Genomic DNA, 24,043 nt, shown 5'->3' on the forward strand with positions numbered 1-24,043 from the left:
GTTGTGTGTATGCATTATAACAGTCTTTAATTACATGATCACCTACCATGTTTTTCCCCACATAACCCCCGCCTCATTCAGTGCACAAGATAAACAGCGCTCAATTAATGAGCAGTTTTTCAGTATTTTGTTTTCCCCTCGTTGTTCCGTGTGGCCCCATACATTATTTCCTGCACGCTATTCAAATTCTGCTCTGGAGACAGCATTATTAATTTCCTCATGAGAATTTCTATGTTGCTCATCACTATGTATCTGGGTGCTTTACAACCAATCTAAATGCATTTTCACAATTCCCTGTAAAGGGAGGTGGTATTATCTTCATTTTACAGGTAAGGAGCTGAAGTACAGATTAAGGTTAAAAAATTCCACTAATTTTGGGTATACAATTTGAGATGCCTAGGATCTGATTTTTTGGGGTACTTAGCATTTTATAGCACTTCATATTTTCAAAACACAGCTCCCATTGACTTCAGATGCAGTTGTGGGTGCTCAGCAATTGTGCAAATCAGACCCCAAAATAGCAGTTGGGCACCCAGAAAATGAGGAACACACAATTAGTGATCACCTATGAAAAGTTTAGGAGTACTTGTGGCACCTTAGAGATGAACACATTTATGTATTTTAAGTCTTCAAAATTCGAATCATATTTGTAATTTACTTCTGAATTAGTGAGTATTCAAATAAAATAACCACTATTTATACAGGGCCTAAGTAAAAAAAAAATGTTTTCAGGTTCTTATGTTCCATCTGGTAACTTGTCAGCAACAGTTGCGTAGCAGAGCCAATTTTCAAAGTTGTGCTGGAACCATTGTTAATTATGAGAACAAATAAGCAAAATATTGTTAATATAAAGCTCTATTAGAAATACAGTAGTTGAATCAATCATTTCAAGTAGGAAATGATAGGAAAATAAAGTCTTAAAAATTCAATTATATAAAAAAATATTAAGGATGACATTCTTTCTTTTGAATTTGTTTCTTCTCTGTAAATTTCATTCTCACTTTAAATCTTTAACACAAATGTGATCATAAAGTTTTTTAATAAATGTAATGCTGATTAACAATTTTAAAATCACAATGATTTGCACTTTAATATTGCCTTTTACTTAGATATCCAGTATTTTACAAACAGCTCTCCTTTGAGATATGTAAAAATAATCATACTAAGCATGCCAATTTTGGTTGGATGTATTGCTGGAGGTTTAATCACATTATATAATCTTTAATTTCTGGAGACTCCAGGATGATCCGGGAGGGCTGGCAACACTAAAACATACCCTTCTACGAGAGAAATAAACTGAATCCTGTTGGGGCAAATTAATCCCTGACATAAGTCCAACGACTTCACTGTTTTCACCAGGAATTAATTTATCTGAGTTTTTAAAATTGTTTGTACTTGGTTGCATGGAGAGTGGTAGAGTGGGAAATAGAATCCAGGAGTCCTGGTGTCCAGTCCCATGGTTTTCAGACTAGATTGCACTCTACCTTATTTTGCTACTGCTTCACTGTTGTCTAATGTGCCTATACATATGACATACATCATCATTGAAATGAAAAGTCAGCTTTTTTGTAAAAAAAAGTAATGTGGATTGGTCCAGGAGTAAGTGGAATCTGTAATACCCTAGTCTGAAAGTTGACTGGCTATGTGCAACTGTTTCTAAACAAAATATTTTCTCTGTAATATCCCAATGCATAACCCTGCATTATAGACTAATGACCTGTGAAATTTCATTTTAAAAAATAAATCTCTTTTAGGGTTATATGACTTCAAATATATGTCTGAATTCCAAAAAGGACACTGCCAAGGTGGATGCATCCAAAATTTAACCAACCTTGAAATGTCCATTTTTAATGTAAAAGTTCTCTGTGGTTATAAAATTGTTCATCTTCCTAAAATGCAAGCTGTTGCATTGCTTACTTTTCCATGTTCTAGAAGTGACGTGCCAAGAACAAAACCAAGCTGTAGTTTGGCTTTCTCCTGTATGTGCAATGCGACCATTTGTACTCATGTTACATGTTTCTTCCTATGACACAAATATAAAGCTAGTATCACAGATCCAATTATAAATCACCCAATCATGGCTCTCTTCTTTATATTTATTTTCTTGATCATTGATGCCATTCACTAGAAACTTGTTCTGCTTGCCCATTAAGATGCTAGGCTTCTGTAGTATAGTATGCTGAGTTCATTGTTCCTTGACCACACTGAATCTATTAACATGCCAACAATATTCATGGCTGTGGTTCTCAGTGTTACATGGGATGTTTTGACAGGAATACGAAGTGTATTGAATATGGCTCGAGCCGTAACTGATGGAAAGTATAAAAGGTCTGTCTTAGATCTAACCTATAATATATTACATACATGCACACATGTAACTGAGAGCATCAGCTGGCATATTGGTGATGTAACTGAGAATAGAAAGTGACCCAACAGATGAAATCTCCATGTCATCAGGGCTTTGTGCAACCCTCTCCAGCCTTAAGGCTTGAAGATTGGCTGCTGCGACTTGCACCCCCGAGAAGGAGTTTCTTGGCTTCATCCATCCCAAAACTAGGACTTTTGAGGGTTTCCTCTATCCTTCTCACTGAGCATGTGGGTCACGCATTAGCCCACTCCTTACAAGTCATGTCTGCTCACAGTGCTCCCGTACAGGCCCATCGCAGGTGGGGCAGAGAGGTGGATTACACCAAATGGGTAAGGTAAACCTAGAGATATGGAACCCTTCCACTCAAGGTTAAGATGCTGTTATAAATTAATGTAATCAAAATGACTGTATTTCAGAATATTGGTAATCTTAGCAATAACATCTAGAGTACTCAATGCTAATGACTCCATAATAGTTGTTAACTTTATTAGTAATTTGTGAAGGCCAGTTACAGTACAGGAATTTCCTTATGATGTCAGTGGAGGAATAAGTTGTAAGGCATAGTTACAGCCTGATTCTCCTGTTACCTACATCAGTTTTCCATTCATTTCAATGGAGTTATCTCTTATTTACCTCAGTGTTGGTGGGAGTAGAATCAGGTTCTTAATGTCTATTATTGCAAATATCCTACAGGGAAACCAGTAAAAATGGACATTAACTAGCAAAGTCCACATTATAAAAGACATTCCTGCCCATCATTTATATAGGGCAATCATTCTGATTTCCAAATTTGTCTTCAGATATGAGGTTATCGCTATTTGTTAGAGTAATGGTACCTTGGAGAGTTAGTTTGATGTTTAAGGTTACCTGCAGAACAGATTAGAGGAGAGGCTTATTCAATCGTTACAGTTAAGCCACAAATGGTTTGGGCCCTGTCTATCTGAGGGATTGCCTTTCTCTTTCCCTGGCTTATAGCACAGCCTGAGCGTACAGCTTCTCTGGTTTAGAAAGGTGTGGTCTTTGAGTAGAACTGGCACCCCCTTGGTCTGAAAGAGGTTTGTTTTTGTTAATTTTGAATAGAAACTTGAAAGTATTCTTCTAGATTTTACCATGTGGAGTGGAGTGAGGATTTTGTGGTAGGGGCCGAAAGGTCTTATTATTTATGGTGGCTTTAGATTGATATACAAGTTTTACTATGCAGTTATGTTATGGGATATGGTGGTGTTATCCAATGGGAGTGGGCTTTATGTTTTGCTTCTATCTTTGCATCTTATGGCAGCATGGAGAGTTGTAGTGGCTTCTCATTTTATACCTGAAATTTGAGCCCATCTGTTGGTTCTTTATCATGTCAATCCTTAGTCTTCTGAGATTTGTGATGGGGTGTGTTCCTCACACTGACCCTGAGAGTGTGGAATTAGGCCAGGTGGGCCCAATCAGCCAATTAAATGCAAATGGGGGAGATGTAGGCTGAGTGGAGGGAGTTAATTAGAAGGAAACTCACCTGTAAGGGAACAGGTGGGGCTTCTATAAAGCCAGAAGGCTGGAAAAAGTGGGATGGGATGGGATGGGCAGGGAGGAAGCCTGCAGTTTCTCTCCCTGAGGTAAGGGAGACAGAAGGGATGATGGGAACTCCTGAGAAAAGGGCGAGGACCTCATAAGGAAGGGTTTAACTCAGTGGTGGGCAACCTGAAGCCTGCGGGCCGTCAGGGTAATCTGCTGGTGGGCCGCAAGACAGTTTGTTTACATTGAATGTCCTCAGCCATGGCTGCCCGCAGCTCCCAGTGGCCACGGTTCACTGTTCCCGGCCAATGGGAGCTGTGGGAAGCGGCAGCCAGCATGTCCTTGGAAGGGGAAATCACTGTGTGACCTGGCCAAAGGGCTAAGTCATGAAGCAGCCATACTTGTGATTCTGTGAGCGGGAGAAGAACAGCAATGTTGGAAGGCCAGAAAGAGGGCGCTGACCTGGGTGGGCTAATCCCCCCAAATCGTGAGGAAGCAGTGCCACCCAGTGGTGAGCAGAGCACCCCATGACAGGATTATATTATAAAGTGGCTTGGTTGTCAGATCCTTAGTATTTTGAATTAATTATATTTTACTCCTCAGTTTGTTGTTAGTATGTCTAGAGCTCAGAGGGGGTATTCTATTAAATTTTAAACAGAGGTATAAATCATATGAGTTAGCTTCTTTGACATACAAGCAGAGTTGGTCTTCAGACGCCCTGCACTGCTGATATTTATAGCTCTGCCTATATCAACTCTGCCTATATCAACAAAGAAACCTTAATATATATATATATATATGGGTGTGTATGTGTGTGTTACATAACTCTGAATGTCATTACAGAATAATATATTTGAAATAGCTGACACCAGTAACAGATGCTGCTATGTCATTGTATCCTGTTTGGACTGTGCCATTTACAGATGAAGAATGTATACAGACAATAGGAAGAATTTTGACAGCATCCACAGAATTTAGGGATATGTAGACTGTGGCTATAATATCTACCCTATATGCTGGATTCACAAACATATGAGGAGTGAATATTTTGATGTCTGCACTTAGCCAGCTGCTGAAATATTGTTTACATAAATTATGGCTGCTTATTTGATACCATAAGCATGCTGGATTTTTTAAATTAAATCACTTTTAATAATTGCCATCAGGTCTTAATAATGTTGAGCGTTCTGTGACTACCCTTTGAAGGCTTGTTTAATGACTTCTTCAGAAATACAAGAAATCTGTCACAAGAGACTCCTGAATTAATATAATAAAAGCACCATTGAAACAAGGTTTTGATTCTTGCCCAGCACGAGTTGCATGCCATGAAAATTATAGTTGCTGTATTCTACATGCTGCATATCATGCTCCACTGAAGTATGTGAAGACCTGGATTAACCAAAGATTGAACAGGAAAGACCAAAAACTGAAAGAGAGATTTTGAGAAAGAGAAGGTGTAGAAATCATCCAGTTGGCTACTTTCTCAGAGAAAACATAATGTTGCTATATGAAGAGACAAAGGAGAATCAGCAAATCTAAACCAGTGTTCAATTTCTACCTTGTTTAGAACTGCTCATACAAGAGACTTTCTTCCTTGCTGTTTTGTTTTCCATTCTTCTGTGTTCCAGTTTTGTCCTATTCAAAAGAATTGCATGAAACTGATAGGAGGATCATGTCCTTTCTACTCTTCTGTGGGAATCACAATGATGTACAGCTGAGAATATAGTGAGAGATGAGATTAAACTTTCTGTCAACATCTTCAGATAAATCTTTTGGAAGTGACTCAGACTCTTGGTCCGTAAATAGCTACTGTGTTTTCTCCTCCTCCTGCTGTACTTAAATATTCCTTTTCAAATCCAATGGGTCAATAATGCACTCTCCTTTAACTATGTTTTGTCTTTAAATTTGAGCTGTCAGGTGTGTTGACCGTGCAGGTAATAGAGCTGATGCATGACCAGGAATATACCTCTAACTGGAAAAACAAACAAAAACAGCTGTGTGATAGAAACAACAATAGATTCAAGATCACAATGGGAGTGGGTTTTATGTTTTGCTTCTATCTTTGCATCTTATGGCAGCATAGAGAGTTGTAGTGGCTTCTCATTTAATACCTGAAATTTGAGTCCATCTGTTGGTTCTCTATTGTGTCAATCCTTAGTCTTCTGAGATTCTCCAGGGACATCTTAATGCTCTTTGGCCGTGGATTCAAGAAGAGTATCTCCCAGCAGAGACACAAATGTATGATGTTGAAGCTACAGAAGAAAAAAAAGAGTTACTTGTAACACTCTAATGGCTTTTTGTTTTTTCCAGGTATATTTAACAATAATAGTTGCGGGAGGCAGAGCATGTAAGTGAATTTACTTCTGGAGCCATATGTACAGCAGAATACAACATTCTGCTTAGCTACTTCAGAGGGCATGAAAGGGGAGAGCATCTGCAAGACTGATGCTGAAGATGGGGTTGGAGGTAAGAGTGCTTGGCTATCACTTGCCCTTACCCCAACTGACTGAGTGATTAGGATATCTTCACGGAGACTGGATTTGGAAAGCACAAAATGGGCCCAGATTATCTCTCTGTTACTACAGTGTTACACTGGTTTTACTCCATTGAAACTGAGTAAACTGCAGTAATTCAGAGGTTACTCGGGTTCGATGGTTGTTAGCAGAATGGATGTTAAGGATACTTTCTGTATTATCTTTTGGCTCCATTGTTCATGTTAGTAACAAGATAAATTGCACAGAAGTTTGGTGGGTAGAACTTTTACAATACCCATGTTTAGATCTCTTTTAACATAGCTTATCATTCTTTTTTCTATGAGGGGCTTTTGACCTAGTTCTTGAGATCTCTACCACTTTTCTTCCCTTTCAGCTCTTATGTAGGCTTTGTGATTAGCAACCTTTATCTGAAGAAGTCTGGTTGAGGCGCTATTCAATGGCCATTTACAATGCTCTGTAACAGGCTATAGAATACATGAGTTATTGATATGAGACACTCCCTCACATAATGTTTAGGGTTGCATCTTTTTCCTTAAACCCTGTGGTTTCAAACGCAATGTTTAAAAGCCACATTTTCTATGTGACAGCACATAGCAACATGAAATAACTGCAGGGTCAGCCCTAGCTTTGATTATATCTTGCTTGCCAGAGAAATAAAAAACCCCAAAGTTTCAAAAATGCTTTTTGATATTGCATGTTCCATCCGTGTCACCTTCTTACGTATCCTCCTTATTTAGCTCTCAATAACTCTTTACATCTTTCCTGGTTTTACTATCAGTCTCTTGACTATGGATTGAATAAGTGTTTGAGGTGGTCTTCCTCTTGGTTGCCTATGCAGCTTTCCATGTAACCTTGCCCTTCTTTCAACCAGACTCCAGCGACTTCTCAACCTTTGCTTGTGCTCTTTCACATCACTCTTAAAAAGAAAAGGAGTACTTGTGGCACCTTAGAGACGAACCAAATTGGTTCGTCTCTAAGGTGCCACAAGTACTCCTTTTCTTTTTGCGAATACAGACTAACACGGCTGTTACTCTGAAACCTATCACTCTTAAAGTAGCCCAGTCTGACTGTACTGATGAACTTTGGATGCCTCTTGATCACTTTGGCATATGTATGTTACGGCACTCAGTATTGTGCAATGGCTGATATCAATAGCAGTTCCAGAAGAGAACTGCATTTCTTCATCTTGTGTCTAAGAATTTGTGAGCATTCCTAATTATTATGCAGTAGGAGGCTTCGATATGGAAGCAGCGCCAGTATCATCTTCCCTCTTGAACTGAGGTAGCAGTCAGCATCCTCCAGGGCTTTATTAGGAGCAAAGAAGGAGATTCAATTTGGACTTCCTGTCCGTATGCTTCACTCCCCTAATGTCACAGAAGGGAGGAGTAACGTGAGGAATGTGTATGAAATTTTAAAATGTGAAAAGCAAGTGTATCATGACAGTACACACAATCAATACCAATATTATACATATTTAAATTCTACTGTTTTTTTTTTTACTGTGCATGAAAGATATTAACAACAATGAGACTAAACCAAAAGTAAAAAGCAAACAGCCTCCTTTCTCACATGCCCACCAAAAACTATTCAGAGTAATAGCCTAAAATACTGTAGCAACATTATTATTAATTGTCTTCAAGTTCCCCTTTCTGAGGTGCCTTATTCCATGTTCCTTCAAATTTTTTTCTCTGCCTAAACTGCCAAAAATGGTCCAACTGTTGTTTGTTTATTATATAGGAGATTTCTTTTTAAAATAAAAGATTACATGGTAGTTTGTTGTAAGCGGAGTCCTCAGATATTAATAGAGTTTATTATATAGCCACTTACAGCTGGTTGTAACTTTGTGAGGTGCTTGTTAAAATGATGATTTTGCTCCATTTAGAAAAATCTGACAGGTTCATGCATGGACTCTGTTTTTCCTTTGCCACTGCCCAGGGCTTATTGTTGAGTTCTAGAAGTGCTCTGCATGTTCAAAGATTGACTGAGATTTTTTTTATAGTCGTACAGTAGCAATTTTAATGTGATGGTATAATTTAGCTTTAAGTAACTGAATGAATTTATGTAATAAATTCAGTGTGACTCATTAAACTTGAATTCCCAAATGTCCATTTATCGGAATGTTAAGTTTGATGGAGCATGAAGTGAAAGAGAAAGAGCTGATTGGCCAGCTGGGCTCTCAATCGCTCAGAGTTAGGCGATGGACTTCCCTTCCCATCCTGGATTGGGAAACTTTCTATAAAACTCCCTAGCTTCTGGCTGAGAGAGTTGCATGAGGAGTGGTCATTTGAAAAAAGTCTGGGCCTACTGGTGGTATTTATTCCTTGTTGTTTGTTCCGGTATTTTCTTTTGTTGTTGTTGTTGTTGTTTGGAAGAAAAAAAAAAGAAAAGAACCTGGGCATTATTTTTGTAAAACACTTCCGAACTGGGTCTGGCTGCTTATTGGACAATCTTGATGCTGCACTGTGCCACATAGTGATTATTCAAGCTGCGTTCCTATCTGCACACTACTGCCCAGAAATCTCTTCTAGCTTGCACTTGTTCGAGTGGTACAGGTATCTGAGTTCTGAAAACCAAACAAAAGTTTTGTGTATGCTGTTACGATCACTGAGTTATTTTCTAAGGTGTGCTTTGTTCCCAACAATTTGTGCAGTGCTTTGTGCAATAATTTCCATCTCTTGCTTGAGAATTACTTAAAATAAAAAGTCCATACCACTCAACTGTTACCATATACATAGTTTTAGATGAATTTACCATAAAATTGTATTAAAAAGAACAATTTTGTAGACTGTATATATAAACAATTTCATTGCTCTGCAGAGGCTTTTGTCAATTTAAAATAGGCATGGCATGGAAAGTTTATTCCAAAGACATGTCAGTCTCCTTTGAGTGGATTTTTAAATCTTCTTTTAGCATAAGTAAAACTGTGATTGCACGTGCGAGTCCAGAAATTACACATGTAAATTGTAAGCATACATTTTTGTATGCACATGTTGCACATGCACGGTTCTACAAATCTGGGGCTTATAGTATGCATATGTGCTGGGTATATAGTATACAGATAAGAACTAGCTATTTTGAGCTATAAATAATCATATGATCACTGCAAGTTCTTCTCAGTTTTCAGCCCTTTATTTACCTTCATATTATGAATGCAACTTTGTTTTATGGATTTTTGCTCAGTCTCCTTCCACAGATAAACTTTTCTACTAAAGGTTTTCTTTCCCCTTATGTATGTATTATGTATATGCTTCTTGCATTTAATATGTTTAATCAGTATTGTTTGTGTTCAGAGTTTCAATTCCAAGATCACTTCCCTTGGCTTGCCTTTCTGTTGCATTACTAATTTGGTTATGTAGCTCAGCTCAGCTAAGGCCATTTAAAAGCATTTTCCTTGTCAGTGTCTGGAAATGTAATCTGGTCTGTAATCAACGAGAGCAGAGTGGAATGATAAAAAAGGACAGTAGGTAAATCTTCAAAACCGGGAACCTATTTCACCTTGCTGAATTATCTGAAAGGAACTGGATGTTTCTAGTCTAGATTTGAATTATAATTGAGCTTTACACCAGATGATATCTTAATCATAATGTGTAGGTTGGCAGAACAGAGCTTTGCAGTTTGATACTTTGCAGTTTGGCAGCCTGTATGGGGGAGGGAAATTGCACAAATGTTGAAAATGTATATGGAGGAATTTTATATTTGCTGGTCTCAAGTACAACTGAGTGAATGATTCACTGCAAATAATTTCTGAGACATATTTAGACGCTTTCTAGTAAAGAAATACCCATAGGAAGATAGTGATCTCCTTAGCTGTCCTCATTATACAACATTTACTCAATTATGTTTTATTGTTACAATCAGTTGGATTGATTGTGAGCAGTTTGTGTGTTTGGTTCAAGTTGGGTTGATCATATATTAAATCTTTGCATTTCCCCCACAAAACTGCATTCACTACAGAAATGACCTAAAAAAAACTTAGGACATTTTGCCTACAACCCCTGTGCCCAAAGTTAACTATTATTGATGCTGTTTTTTACAGTGGTGCCTACAAACCAACCTAAAACAGGGCCACATTGTGCTAGGCATGATACAAACATGGAGAAAGTAGACAGTCCCTGACCTGAAGCCATTACAATCTAAATAAGCAAGACAGAGAGAGGACGGGGGGAAAGGATAGAAAATATAAGCAGAATTCACTGTAAATAATTTATAGGATGTATTTAGTCTCAATTTGTGCTATTTGTGATCCTCAGGTTTATCCTAGGTGCAGCTGAGCAGAGTGTAAAGTTAAAAAAGGTCCTAATACCCCTTTCTGTACCCTGATCTTGGGTTGACTAGGGACCTAAATGGCTCTGAGTAATTGAAAGCACCCTGGGAGGTAACATCTTTTGGGAAATCCTTGGTTGATCTTTTAGGACAGCTTTCTGTTGTCTTTGTGCTTTCTCAGCCCAAGGCTGAGAATCTGGCCATGTGAGTGGGAGGGAGAAGCAATTCATTAACCCAATCAAGTTCTTACCACAGTCAAAGATGGAATTCTGCCATGGTTCTTTTAATCAGAAAACAAACAAAAAAACAAACCTTTTCTGCAGCAGAAATGGTGAATTTTGTCCTCTGCCACATTCATGTGTTTTGCAAAAACTCCTTAACAGTATGACTTTTCACATACCCAATCTAAAAGTGAAAACTGATGTGAGCTAGAGCTTGCAATTCTGTTAGTACCATTCAAATTAAGGATGATAGCAAAAATAATTTCTTCTCATGAATCTCCATCCTAAATTGTTAAAGATCACTGACATTTTTGTGAGAACGTGCTCAGGGGTGGCACGGTCTTTAAAAGCCTGCATACTTATTCTTTCATATTGCCACTGAGAGCCAGTTCCTTGTTAGGCCCAGATCAAGTCCATATAGAGCTCCACTAACTTTAGTGGGACTCTACATAAGTACCAGGAGTCTGACTGCACATAGCTCATCGTAAGACTGGGATCTTTGTAACTGCAGAAGGCTGAGGTTGGAAGAAGGTGTCATATAGTAAGTAACTGAACAATTGGACTGTGATATTACAGCTGTTCAAAAAGTAATATTTTGCAGTGTCATACCATTATATCATCAAAGTATCTCAGAACACTTAACAATCAGTGATTACATTTTGCAAAACCCTGGTGAGACTGATAAGTATAACAACACATATTACAGCTGGACAAATTGAATCATGTGGGTGTTTCTTGCCAAAGGTAAAACAAGATAGTGGCAGACTTGGGGTATAAAACCTAGGAGCCCTCCTAATATTGTACTTTGTTTACCCCTCAGACATCATTGTCCCAATTTATTACTGGCAGATGTTGTCACAGTTCAGGGCAACTGCACTTGTATTCCCCCTTTATAGTCCAGCAAGGGCACCTACTCACAGGCTTCTAGCTCCCTGGCTGTAACCGCTCTTGGGTGGAGACATACGCCTCTCTCCCTCATGACCAGGGTATTTTCAGGATGCACAGTTCCCTGATTATACTCTGAATTCACTAGCAAAGTCAAATTGCTGACGTAGACCTGCTATGCCTTTCTCCTTAAAGATGGTGAATGATGCAATTGTCACAATTATAAGTTACCGCACAACACTTCCTATGGAATCCTGTTTTATTCTTAGGGTATAAGCCTTTCAGAGAAAACATATTAACAATAATAGAAGAACCTACACAAAAGCTAATAAGCTTACCAGAGCTCACCCCACTTGCTCCAACATGGGCTCTGGCAGGTGATTCCTTCAAAAGAGGTCTCTTTTGTGGTCACAAGTTCACAACAGTGTTAGCTTAGAACTGGTATGCAGTCTTATGGGGCCTCAGTAAGCCAAGTCCTTCTTACCCTTCCCTAAGGATTGGGGCCCTCCATGGACCCAGAGGTCTTGTCTATTTGATGGATCAGGAAGACAGCCCTAAGCCTGTTTAAAAAACAGACTATTTATCAAAAAATTGTCTTTGTCTGTTAGTCCCTGTAAAATCCAGTCTGGATCTTTGAACTGTCTTTGAACAGATGATCAGCAGACCAAAGGTCCTCCACTCCAGGCGAAGCTTCAACGGCTAAGTCCGTAGGTGAGGGCTTGAGATCCCCGCCTCCTTAGTACTTCCTAGGAATTCCACTTCACACTCATTGTTGCAAAAGATCAATTGTGTCTGCTATATTGTTGAACACACTCTTCTGAAGTTCACATTGGACCCCAAAGATATTAAATGTAATTCAGTAAGGTATATTAACTGAATTCATAAGGTTTTCCCAGGATATTGTCATATCTGTCACAAATGTGTCCAGCTGTGTGTACTTTTTTACATGAGGAATGGTGACTCTCTCTCACACACACACACACACATATATAATATAGTTTAGGGACAGGTAGGTAATAATCTCTGAATAAAGTATATAAGAAATTTCATAAATGGTATTCAGATATTATATTGGATGAATATTTTTTTTGACTAGCTCTAGTTTTGTTTCTTTACTTTTTGACATAAACTATCATTTTTTTTAAAATCCAATAAATAACTATTTTTGTAGTCCCATTGTCAATCACATTATTTGTTTATCACAATTTGCTAATGACAGAAAGGAACAATGGCTAAGGCTCTATACTCATACTCAGACTATTGGTTTCAATTTCAGGCTCTACTACAGAGTTCCTGTGTGACCTTGGGAAAACCATTTAATCTCTCTGTGCCTATGTTCCCTACCTATAAAATGTGGATAATATTTAGTGTGTAAGATCTTTGTTACAGGATATGTGCAGCGCCTAACACAGACCCTAAATTCCATTGCTAATGGTAATACAAATAAGAAATAATAAAACATTTAAAATAATTATTCTTGAAGCATCACTGCTTATTTCCTTTTTAGTATTTGGTGACAGTACCAATTCATTTGACTGTATAAATTTGGAATCTTTAAGCTAAGGTTCTGTATTTTGATGGCAATCAATGGATTTTGAAGGGCTCATTAATTCCTACAGGAAGAGAAGAGAAGTGCATAGTAAACATATGCAAACTGTGCTGCTTCAGGTTGCATTTACAGTAGGCATGTTAACTGAATTCTCCTGAGCTTCCTTTAGTTTGATTCTTCCCTTTCTCTATCTGGCTATGTCTTTCAGTGAGAGACTGGTTTATGAAAGGCAGAATGTAACACCAGACTTTAAAACACCATCTCTGCATTGTTTTAATGTGCTTTCTTCATTAAAAGACTCCAGCGTTTTCAGCATACAGAGTCCAGGCTCTCTCTCTCGGAGATGGATCCCTGTTGATTGTACTGCCATGTCTGTTGTTAGGACTAGATTTGCCTTTGTGAATTCTTTGTCTATAAGTTGAATGGTTGCAGTGTCAAGGGTTGAAGATTTTTTTTCATTTAAAAATGCAAGAAAAAAATGAAATCATAACCACACTATTCAAAATCCTGCACTGGCTAACAACCTTCATTTCTTTAATGCTGCATGAAGTGGCTTGACTTGTATTCATCACCCAGAGAATTCTGTTCTTCACCATCTTTCTCTTTGTGTGTGTGCATTTGTGTTTGTTTTTATGTGCAGGGCAGGAGAGAATTGGAAAAGATTCCCATTATGAACAAGAGGGGAAAGTTCAGTTTGTGATTGATGCTGTGTATGCCATGGCTCATGCCCTCCATCATATGAACAAGGATCTTTGTGCTGATTATGCTGGAATCTGTCCGGAGATGGAACAAGCAGGAGGCAAGAAATTGCTGAAGTATATACGCAATGTTAACTTTAACGGTGAGTCCAAAGCAATGTGTATCCAAAGCACTTCAGAGAACATACGATTTTTAAATTTAATTAGTCAATCAATTATTCATTATTTCACTGGATTTCTTAGCAAATGGAGTGGCCATCATTTATATAGTCCAAGTTTAGCATTCATTTGATTGTGTACTGCTTTCCTTGAAGCAGTGAGTTTTATATATATGATTATATTTCTGACATGCAGTACTCCAGCTAGTCAAGTCCTTAGCTTCTATTGTGCAAAAGATACTAAATTGTGCAACCATTTTATGATGGCTGCACTTGGAAATTAGGATGAAACCACTGAACTCTGCTAATAACCTCAAATTTGCTCTCATCAGCAAAAGTGGGTGATAGACAAAATATATATATGTCCCATCTGTCTGAGTTATATAATGCCTAATTTGGACTCCAGTGCTTAAAAAAGAAACCCACAGCAACTATGGGTAATGTATAGTTTCTTGGAGTCATCCAAAGCATATTCTTTGATGTGTATCATTTCCACCTACTTGGGGCAAAAAAATAAAGGCACTTCTTTGTCACACAGGACTCGGCCTGTCTGTCATTTTCACTAGGACAACAGTTTAGAGTGTAAGGAACTGTCAAGGTTCCTCCCCCACTCTGAACTCTAGGGTACAGATGTGGGGACCTGCATGAAAAACCTCCTAAGCTTATCTTTACCAGCTTAGGTCAAAACTTCCCCAAGGTAACAAATATTACCCCCGTTATCCTTGGAATGGCCGCTACCACCACCAAACTAATACTGGTTACTGGGGAAGAGCTGTTTGGACGCGTCCTTCCCCCCAAAATACTTCCCAAAACCTTGCACCCCACTTCCTGGACAAGGTTTGGTAAAAAGCCTCACCAATTTGCCTAGGTGACTACAGACCCAGACCCTTGGATCTTAAGAACAATGAACAATCCTCCCAACACTTGCACTCCCCCTTTCCTGGGAAATGTTGGATAAAAAGCCTCACCAATTTGCATAGGTGACCACAGACCCAAACCCTTGGATCTGAGAACAATGAAAAAGCATTCAGTGTTTTACAAGAAGACTTTTAATAAAAAATAGAAGTAAATAGAAATAAAGAAATCCCCCCTGTAAAATCAGGATGGTATATATCTTACAGGGTAATTAGATTCAAAAACATAGAGAACCCCTCTAGGCAAAACCTTAAGTTACAAAAAAGATACACAGACAGAAATAGTTATTCTATTCAGCACAATTTTTTTCTCAGCCATTTAAAGAAATCATAATCTAACACATACCTAGCTAGATTACTTACTAAAAGTTCTAAGACTCCATTCCTGTTCTGTCCCCGGCCAAGACGACTACAGACAGACCCTTTGTTTCTCTCCCTCCTCCCAGCTTTTGAAAGTATCTTGTCTCCTCATTGGTCATTTTGGTCAGGTGCCAGCGAGGTTACCTTTAGCTTCTTAACCCTTTACAGGTGAGAGGAGCTTTCCCCTGGCCAGGAGGGATTTCAAAGGGGTTTACCCTTCCCTTTATATTTATGACAGGAACAGATTCATTTTCAGGTTTCAAACCAAGTGACTTAGACCTGCTAAGCAGAAAGTCTCCTGTGGTGAAGGTTGTTGCAACTTCCATTCCTCCAGAAAGCTTATAGTGAGAATACAGCGCAAAAGGCAAATGTGGATGTGGACAAGCTAAAGTTAGTTTGATTCAATATATCACCTCAGCTGCCTATAATTCATCCTCCAAATAAAGGTGCTCCCACTGATCCCAATAAGGACATTGGTAACTCTAACACCAGCCCTTCCTTGAGGTACAGGATAGGCTTTCATATTTACTTCCCTGCGCCAGTGTCTATATGTCAATCTGGCTTAAATATGTGTCAGATCTGTCAATCTGGCTTAAATACTATAGCAGGATTTCCCAACCCCTGAAAATTTTGTTTAAAGGTTATTTGCTTCATTAACATACATGAGGAGATTCACGTGAGCCCACCCCCAGTGCCAGGACAATTGAACAGTCACAGAAGTTAGCTTGTAATACTAACACTTTTTCCTCCTTATAAACTTTGCTAATATATGTAACAGGAGTTTTTAAACTGTCTGCCTCAGCGCTTTACAAGATGGAGACCCAGACTTACATTTTAAAACCTGGTAGCCTAAAGTTAGACATCTAAATCCATATTTAGGCCTAAATGAGGACTCATGTTCAAAAGTGCTACATGGGAGTCATGCAACTCCTATTAAAGTTTTTGTGATAGCCAAAGACGCCCAGCACTTCTGAAAATCAGTTTTGTGACCATACTGGGACTATTCACAAACTGAAAGTTTTGCATAAACGAAAGTGCTTTGCTAGATCACGGTTTTATTTAGGTGCCTGCCTATTGGTAGAAGTGTTCAATTTTAGGTTCATAAGTCTTGAAAATTTTCGCCACCTTCCCTGCTCCTAGAAATTTACAATCTAATAAAAAGAGAGAGAGAGAGAGTAGAAGAAAAGGGACTGGGAGACCCAGATGAGGAAGATAAATCTTGTACTTCATGTTCTAACTTCATCACTGTAAGGGTCAGGAAGGATTTTTTTCCCTCCAAGTAAAGTATTGCATAATTGGCACAGAGTATCAAAAGAGATGCATGAGATTTCCCTCCCTTCTTTGGATTACTTGTTGCTAGCTACTGCCAGAAGCCAAATACTGCTGGATTAATAAACTGAGCAGATAGGATTTTCCATATCTTCCTATTTCTGGAAAAAGAACACAAACGGAATGTTACAAAGCAAAAATAATACTAATTTCAGAGAAATTTGGTATTTGTGTAAATTTTACTAATTTGGCCATCCTAGAATTCTGTAGCAGATCATTTATCTCTCTCTCCTCCAAAGGCCTCAAGGAGGTTCTTGGAAAGCAGAGCAGTTGAATGGTCATCTTATTTTAAGAGAGCGGAGGAAATAATCTACTTAGTGGAATTTGCCTGGATTTCAGTTTTCTCAAGTATATTCATTATTTCAATTTATTCACCCATTTTTGCAAGATTTTTTCCTCTAGTTGTAGTTGGTCACATAAGCCAGATGGTATTTTTTTTTATATACCACTCATAAACAGCATGGAGGCTTCAAGAAGGTAGCAGAACTTTAAAATAATAATTTTAAACTATTTAGTCTCTTGACCATTTAGGGCTGGCCCTAGATAATGTTCCTGGAAACATGAGGTGTCTTTAAGATGTATTATTCATGTGCAGAGTTTATTTTCTCTTGGCCCATTCACGTGGAATAATTGCAGCCACATCTGAGGCTTATTGCCAAGGCGCTGGAGAGATATTCTTGGAGCCCTTTTCTCTTTCTATTTCATGCCCCCATCTATTGTAAAATATACCAGGTCTGTAATGTTCTATTACTGTAGTCACAATAAATGTGTGTGCTTTCCTAGTTGTAAAGGGGTAGGGCCAGTTCTTTGTCTGGCTTGTTTAACTCTGTGCCAGGCCTTTTGCAGAAGGGCTTTTGGGAACCCTGTCTCCCTGCTGAGTCAAGCAGTGTCCTATCCTATGTAAAATATACCCCTTCCCAAACGAACATTTGCTGGTATGAGCTTAAAATTTGTTCTTAAAATTTATTTGAGCATAAGCTTTCGTGAGTTACAGCTCACTTCATCGGATGCATACTGTGGAAAGTGTAGACGATCTTTTTATATACACACAAAGCATGAAAAAATACCTCCCACCACCCCACTCTCCTGCTGGTAATAGCTTATCTAAAGTGATCACTCTCCTTACAATGTGTATGATAATCAAGTTGGGCCATTTCCAGCACAAATCCAGGGTTTAACAAGAACGTCTGGGGGTGGGGGGTAGGAAAAAACAAGGGGAAATAGGTTACCTTGCATAATGACTTAGTCACTCCCAGTCTCTATTCAAGCCTAAGTTAATTGTATCCAATTTGCAAATGAATTCCAATTCAACAGTTTCTCCCTGGAGTCTGGATTTGAAGTTTTTTTGTTGTAATATCACAACTTTCATGTCTGTAATCGCGTGACCAGAGAGATTGAAGTGTTCTCTGACTGGTTTATGAATGTTATAATTCTTGACATCTGATTTGTGTCCATTTATTCTTTTACGTAGAGACTGTCCAGTTTGACCAATGTACATGGCAGAGGGGCATTGCTGGCACATGATGGCATATATCACATTGGTGGATGTGCAGGTGAACGAGCCTCTGATAGTGTGGCTGATGTTATTAGGCCCTGTGATGGTGTCCCCTGAATAGATATGTGGGCACAGTTGGCAACGGGCTTTGTTGCAAGGGTAGGTTCCTGGGTTACTGGTTCTGTTGTGTGGTATGTGGTTGCTGGTGAGTATTTGCTTCAGGTTGGGGGGCTGTCTGTAGGCAAGGACTGGCCTGTCTCCCAAGATTTGTGAGAGTGTTGGGTCATCCTTCAGGATAGGTTATAGATCCTTAATAATGCGTTGGAGGGGTTTTAGTTGGGGGCTGAAGGTGACGGCTAGTGGCGTTCTGTTATTTTCTTTGTTAGGCCTGTCCTGTAGTAGGTGACTTCTGGGAACTCTTCTGGCTCTATCAATCTGTTTCTTCACTTCCGCAGGTGGGTATTGTACTTGTAAGAATGCTTGATAGAGATCTTGTAGGTGTTTGTCTCTGTCTGAGGGGTTGGAGCAAATGCGGTTTTATCGCAGAGCTTGGCTATAGACGATGGATTGTGTGGTGTGGTCAGGGTGAAAGCTGGAGGCATGTAGGTAGGAATAGCGGTCAGTAGGTTTCCGGTATAAGGTGGTGTTTATGTGACCATCGTTTATTAGCACTGTAGTGTCCAGGAAGTGGATCTCTTGTGTGGACTGGACCAGGCTGAGGTTGATGGTAGGATGGAAATTGTTGAAATCATGGTGGTATTCCTCACGGACTTCTTTTCCATGGGTCCAGATGATGAAGATGTCATCAATATAGTGCAAGTAGAGTAGGGGCGTTAGGGGACGAGAGCTGAGGAAGCGTTGTTCTAAGTCAGCCATAAAAATGTTGGCATACTGTGGGGCCATGCGGGTACCCATAGCAGTGCCGCTGACTTGAAGGTATACATTGTCCCCAAATGTGAAGTAGTTATGGGTAAGGACAAAGTCACAAAGTTCAGCCACCAGCTTAGCCGTGACATTATCGGGGATAGTGTTCTTGACGGCTTGTAGTCCATCTTTGTGTGGAATGTTGGTGTAGAGGGCTTCTACATCCATAGTGGCCAGGATGGTGTTATCAGGAAGATCACCGATGGATTGTAGTTTCCTCAGGAAGTCAGTGGTGTCTCAGAGATAGCTGGGAGTGCTGGTAGCGTAGGGCCTGAGGAGGGAGTCTACATAGCCAGACAATCCTGCTGTCAGGGTGCCAATGCCTGAGATGATGGTGCGCCCAGGATTTTCAGGTTTATGGATCTTGGGTAGTAGATAGAATATCCCAGGTCGGGGTTCCAGGGGTGTGTCTGTGCGGATTTGATCTTGTGCTTTTTCAGGGAGTTTCTTGAGCAAATGCTGTATTTTCTTTTGGTAACTCTCAGTGGGATCAGAGGGTAATGGCTTGTAGAAAGTGGTGTTGGAGAGCTGCCGAGCAGCCTCTTGTTCATATTCCGACCTATTCATGATGACGACAGCACCTCCTTTGTCAGCCTTTTTGATTATGATGTCAGAATTGTTTCTGAAGCTATGGATGGCATTGTGTTCCACACTGCTGAGGTTGTGGGGCAAGTGATGCTGCTTTTCCACAATTTCAGCCCATGCACATCGGCGGAAGCACTCTATGTAGAAGTCCAATCTGCTGTTTCGACCTTCAGGAGGAGTCCACCTAGAATCCTTCTTTTTATAGTGTTGGTAAGGAGGTCTCTGTGAATTAGTATGTTGTTCAGAGGTATGTTGGAAATATTCCTTGAGTCGGAGACGTCGAAAATAGGATTCTAGGTCACCACAGAACTGTATCATGTTTGTGGGAGTGGAGGGGCAGAAGGAGAGGCCCCGAGATAGGACAGCAGCTTCTGCTGGGCTGAGAGTATAGTATAGTTCCCATAAGTCTCCTACGACAGGACAGGCCTAACAAAGAAAATAACAGAACGCCACTAGCCGTCACCTTCAGCCCCCAACTAAAACCCCTCCAACGCATTATTAAGGATCTACAACCTATCCTGAAGGATGACCCAACACTCTCACAAATCTTGGGAGACAGGCCAGTCCTTGCCTACAGACAGCCCCCCAACCTGAAGCAAATACTCACCAGCAAACACACACCACACAACAGAACCACTAACCCAGGAACCTACCCTTGCAACAAAGCCCGTTGCCAACTGTGCCCACATATCTATTCAGGGGACACCATCACAGGGCCTAATAACATCAGCCACACTATCAGAGGCTCGTTCACCTGCACATCCACCAATGTGATATATGCCATCATGTGCCAGCAATGCCCCTCTGCCATGTACATTGGTCAAACTGGACAGTCTCTACGTAAAAGAATAAATGGACACAAATCAGATGTCAAGAATTATAACATTCATAAACCAGTCAGAGAACACTTTAATCTCTCTGGTCACGCGATTACAGACATGAAAGTTGTGATATTACAACAAAAAAACTTCAAATCCAGACTCCAGGGAGAAACTGTTGAATTGGAATTCATTTGCAAATTGGATACAATTAACTTAGGCTTGAATAGAGACTGGGAGTGACTAAGTCATTATGCAAGGTAACCTATTTCCTCTTGTTTTTTCCTACCCCCCACCCCCAGACGTTCTTGTTAAACCCTGGATTTGTGCTGGAAATGGCCCAACTTGATTATCATACACATTGTAAGGAGAGTGATCACTTTAGATAAGCTATTACCAGCAGGAGAGTGGGGTGGTGGGAGGTATTTTTTCATGCTTTGTGTGTATATAAAAAGATCTTCTACACTTTCCACAGTATGCATCCGATGAAGTGAGCTGTAGCTCACAAAAGCTTATGCTCAAATAAATTGGTTAGTCTCTAAGGTGCCACAAGTACTCCTTTTCTTTTTGCGAATACAGACTAACACGGCTGTTACTCTGAAACCTTACATACTACTATAATTCACTAAACAGATAGGACCAGATTGTGACAGAGCACAAGGATCCTATTTCCTGATGGCATGGTACATTCCAAGTGCTTGTTGTTGCTCCAGTCCCTGCACTTGGAGAGCACGAAGAGTAATCCGTTGGTGTGCTTCTGACAGTGCATGCCATTCCAACTTGGATCGGGAAGAAGCAGAGCCCCTGGCCTAAATGGGTTGCAATCTGTACTGTTCTCCTGCATACTGAGCCACTCAGCTGAGTGCCCCCTTTTGGTGCACCCCCCGGGGAGGGTAGGACACCTAACACTGCTTCTGGGAGGGCCAGTGGCTGAATGTCACCATTTGACATATACATAATTAAACTTCTTCTCTCTCATTCTTGTTACAAGACTTGTAATCAGAACAGAGAATGGCACAACATGAATCCTTTCTCCTGACAGTGTGAAGGAAAAAATGTGTATCCCATTCTTGTGCATTTTAAGCTTATGATCTTGTGATCCAATCCTATTTTGCATTTAGGTATGCAAACAGATCTCCTTGTAACTATGGCTAACACGGCTGTTACTCTGAAACCTATGCAGCTGAAATCATCTTGCCTGTGCATGCTTCAGGGATTTTTTTCCCCCCTTACAAAGACCATGACATTCATAAAGGAAGAGCTCAAGCGATATTTTAATGAATAGAGACTGTGGATTTGTACTAGGAGCTCAGTATGAATTCCAATGTTGTCTCACAATGTTGAGAATAATTTTTTAGAAAGTCCAGATGCAGTAAGATTCTGTATATTCAATTTATGATGCAAAGTGTCTGTGTTCCCCCTCCCCTCCACGATGACCTGAAAAACGGATTATTTTTATATGAACCATAGCTGCTCCTCAGAACTGCAGTGACTGTGAGTCATAAAAAGATATCTTAGCTTGTCACACTTAACAAGACTCTGACCCATCTCCTATTGCACTTTTCTTCATGATGAGTTTTTTTCTGCTGATTAAGAGACACAAATCCCGCAAAATCCCATAAATTGTGTCTTTGCAGTGAGATTTTCAATGTGAAAGGGGCATCATGTACTGAATTTAGTGTGTGTGTTACTTAGTCGTTGGGAACAGATGGATTAATATTTTATAACACTGATTGTGCAGGCAGCACCACGGAAGAGCATGTTACTAGGTTTCCCAGTTGCCTGATGGGACTGTGGAGACTTACAATTCTCAATGAAAGAAAAAAAAAAAAAGGTATGTCAGCCTGAATCCTCAAGAAAATCTTCCCCCTCCCTGTTATAATAAGAAAAATTAAAATAATAAATGGCACCAGTTATGAAAATAATATGCTTCAGCCTGCAGGTTTCCTAGTACCACTTCTCATTGTTTCTTATAGTCTGCATAAATAAACAGAGCACTGAGTAAAATACTGTAGCAACTTTAAAACATGCACATGAAAGAATTAGATCCTCCAATCAAATGGTGGGGCACTGTGTGCCAAAATATGCTATCAGACCCACACTGGGATCGAAGAGTGAGTAAGGACTGTAGGATTTGCACTTACTAAGCAAACCTTTTGGTTGATAGTCCAATTGCTCCATCTTTAATAAGACAGGCAACTCAGAAATCTTCTGCTTGAATTATAACCTGAGATGATCACAACTATGTACCATTCCTTACTCCAAATAGCTTCCCCCACTTTTCACTTCCTTTTGGTGTGTGGGTAGATTTCCAGATGAAGTAAATTTAAACTCATGAAAGAGGACAAGCCTGAAAAAGTAGCAAATATCAACTATGCTGCTAATTATTACTATAAATATATACTAATGGTGAATACATATTAATATAGAATCACATTTAAAATTATGTTGCTGTACTTAACTTAGAATAAAACACATGATGATTCTAGAGATAGAACCACACTGGGTAGGGTGGGCGAGCTGCATAGATGATGTCTGGAAGAATTATGCATTTAGAGGCCAGGAGTAGGCATCCAGCACCAGATTAAGAAAAGCACTTGAGCACATGCTTAATGATAATCACATACTCAAGAGATTTCTTGAACAGCGGTGCTTTCATGAACCAGAGAGCAGGCTGACCAGCAGCAGTAACTACTCTGGTGGAGCAGCTGTGATATTTAAGAACTGCATTGAAAAGCTGCATGAAGGAAGCCATTAGCAGTGCACAACAAGAAGTTGTATTGATCCTTCGAAACCCAGAAATAGGCCTGCATATTCTTGAGCACTGGCTACTGGCCCTTTACCCAGTTAACTATTTACACATGCACAGGCAAGGCTCTCGTATAGTGCATTCTTGTGACAATATACATTGTCACTAGGAAAGCTTGCCAGGCCCTGACTGTTGCACAGGGCCATACCCCTGCAGGGCCCTGAACACTGTCAGCAACGTTAATGGTCCACCATCACTACCAGCAAGTGCAAGCAGCCAAACTATCCACTTAATGTTTAACAGCCCAGGAGTGAAAAGGGACTCCATGCCTTGTTTCTCCCCAACACAGTCTCCCTACCCCAGCTGTCATTTGGACTTTATTATTTATAGATTCCATTTAAAAACTAAAAGAAAAGAAGTACTTGTGGCACCTTAGAGACCAATAAATTTGTTAGTCTCTAAAGTGCCACAAGTACTCCTTTTCTTTTTGCGAATACAGACTAACACGGCTGCTACTCTGAAATCTGTCATTTAAAAACTAGATATCATACTAATCTGCAGATATGAAATAACAAAGCTCTATACTTTCACAGGGCAACTTTTAACCTCGACTCTTGTTGATACACACCAAGTTTATTCTGCATCTATTTAGAAGGAGAAAAAAACCTACAGTTTTATGCATGCACATGTATGTATGTGAGTAATACCCTATCTGCATTACTGCCCAATTTA

At 39.6% G+C, this 24,043-nt stretch overlaps 1 protein-coding gene across 4 annotated transcripts in view; it reads left to right on the forward strand.

Moving 5' to 3' along the window:
- GRM7 (glutamate metabotropic receptor 7) overlaps positions 1-24,043 on the forward strand; it is a 546,447-nt gene that overhangs the window by 345,328 nt on the left and 177,076 nt on the right. For all 4 annotated transcript variants that reach the window (XM_084634422.1, XM_084634423.1, XM_084634425.1 and 1 more), the window contains exon 6: positions 13,922-14,122. In XM_084634422.1, the coding sequence (XP_084490548.1) occupies positions 13,922-14,122 (201 nt within the window). The remainder of the gene's footprint in view (positions 1-13,921; positions 14,123-24,043) is intronic.

Source organism: Lepidochelys olivacea, assembly GCF_965140295.1.
Source record: "Lepidochelys olivacea isolate rLepOli2 genome assembly, chromosome: 7".
NCBI classification, from domain to species: domain Eukaryota; kingdom Metazoa; phylum Chordata; order Testudines; family Cheloniidae; genus Lepidochelys; species Lepidochelys olivacea.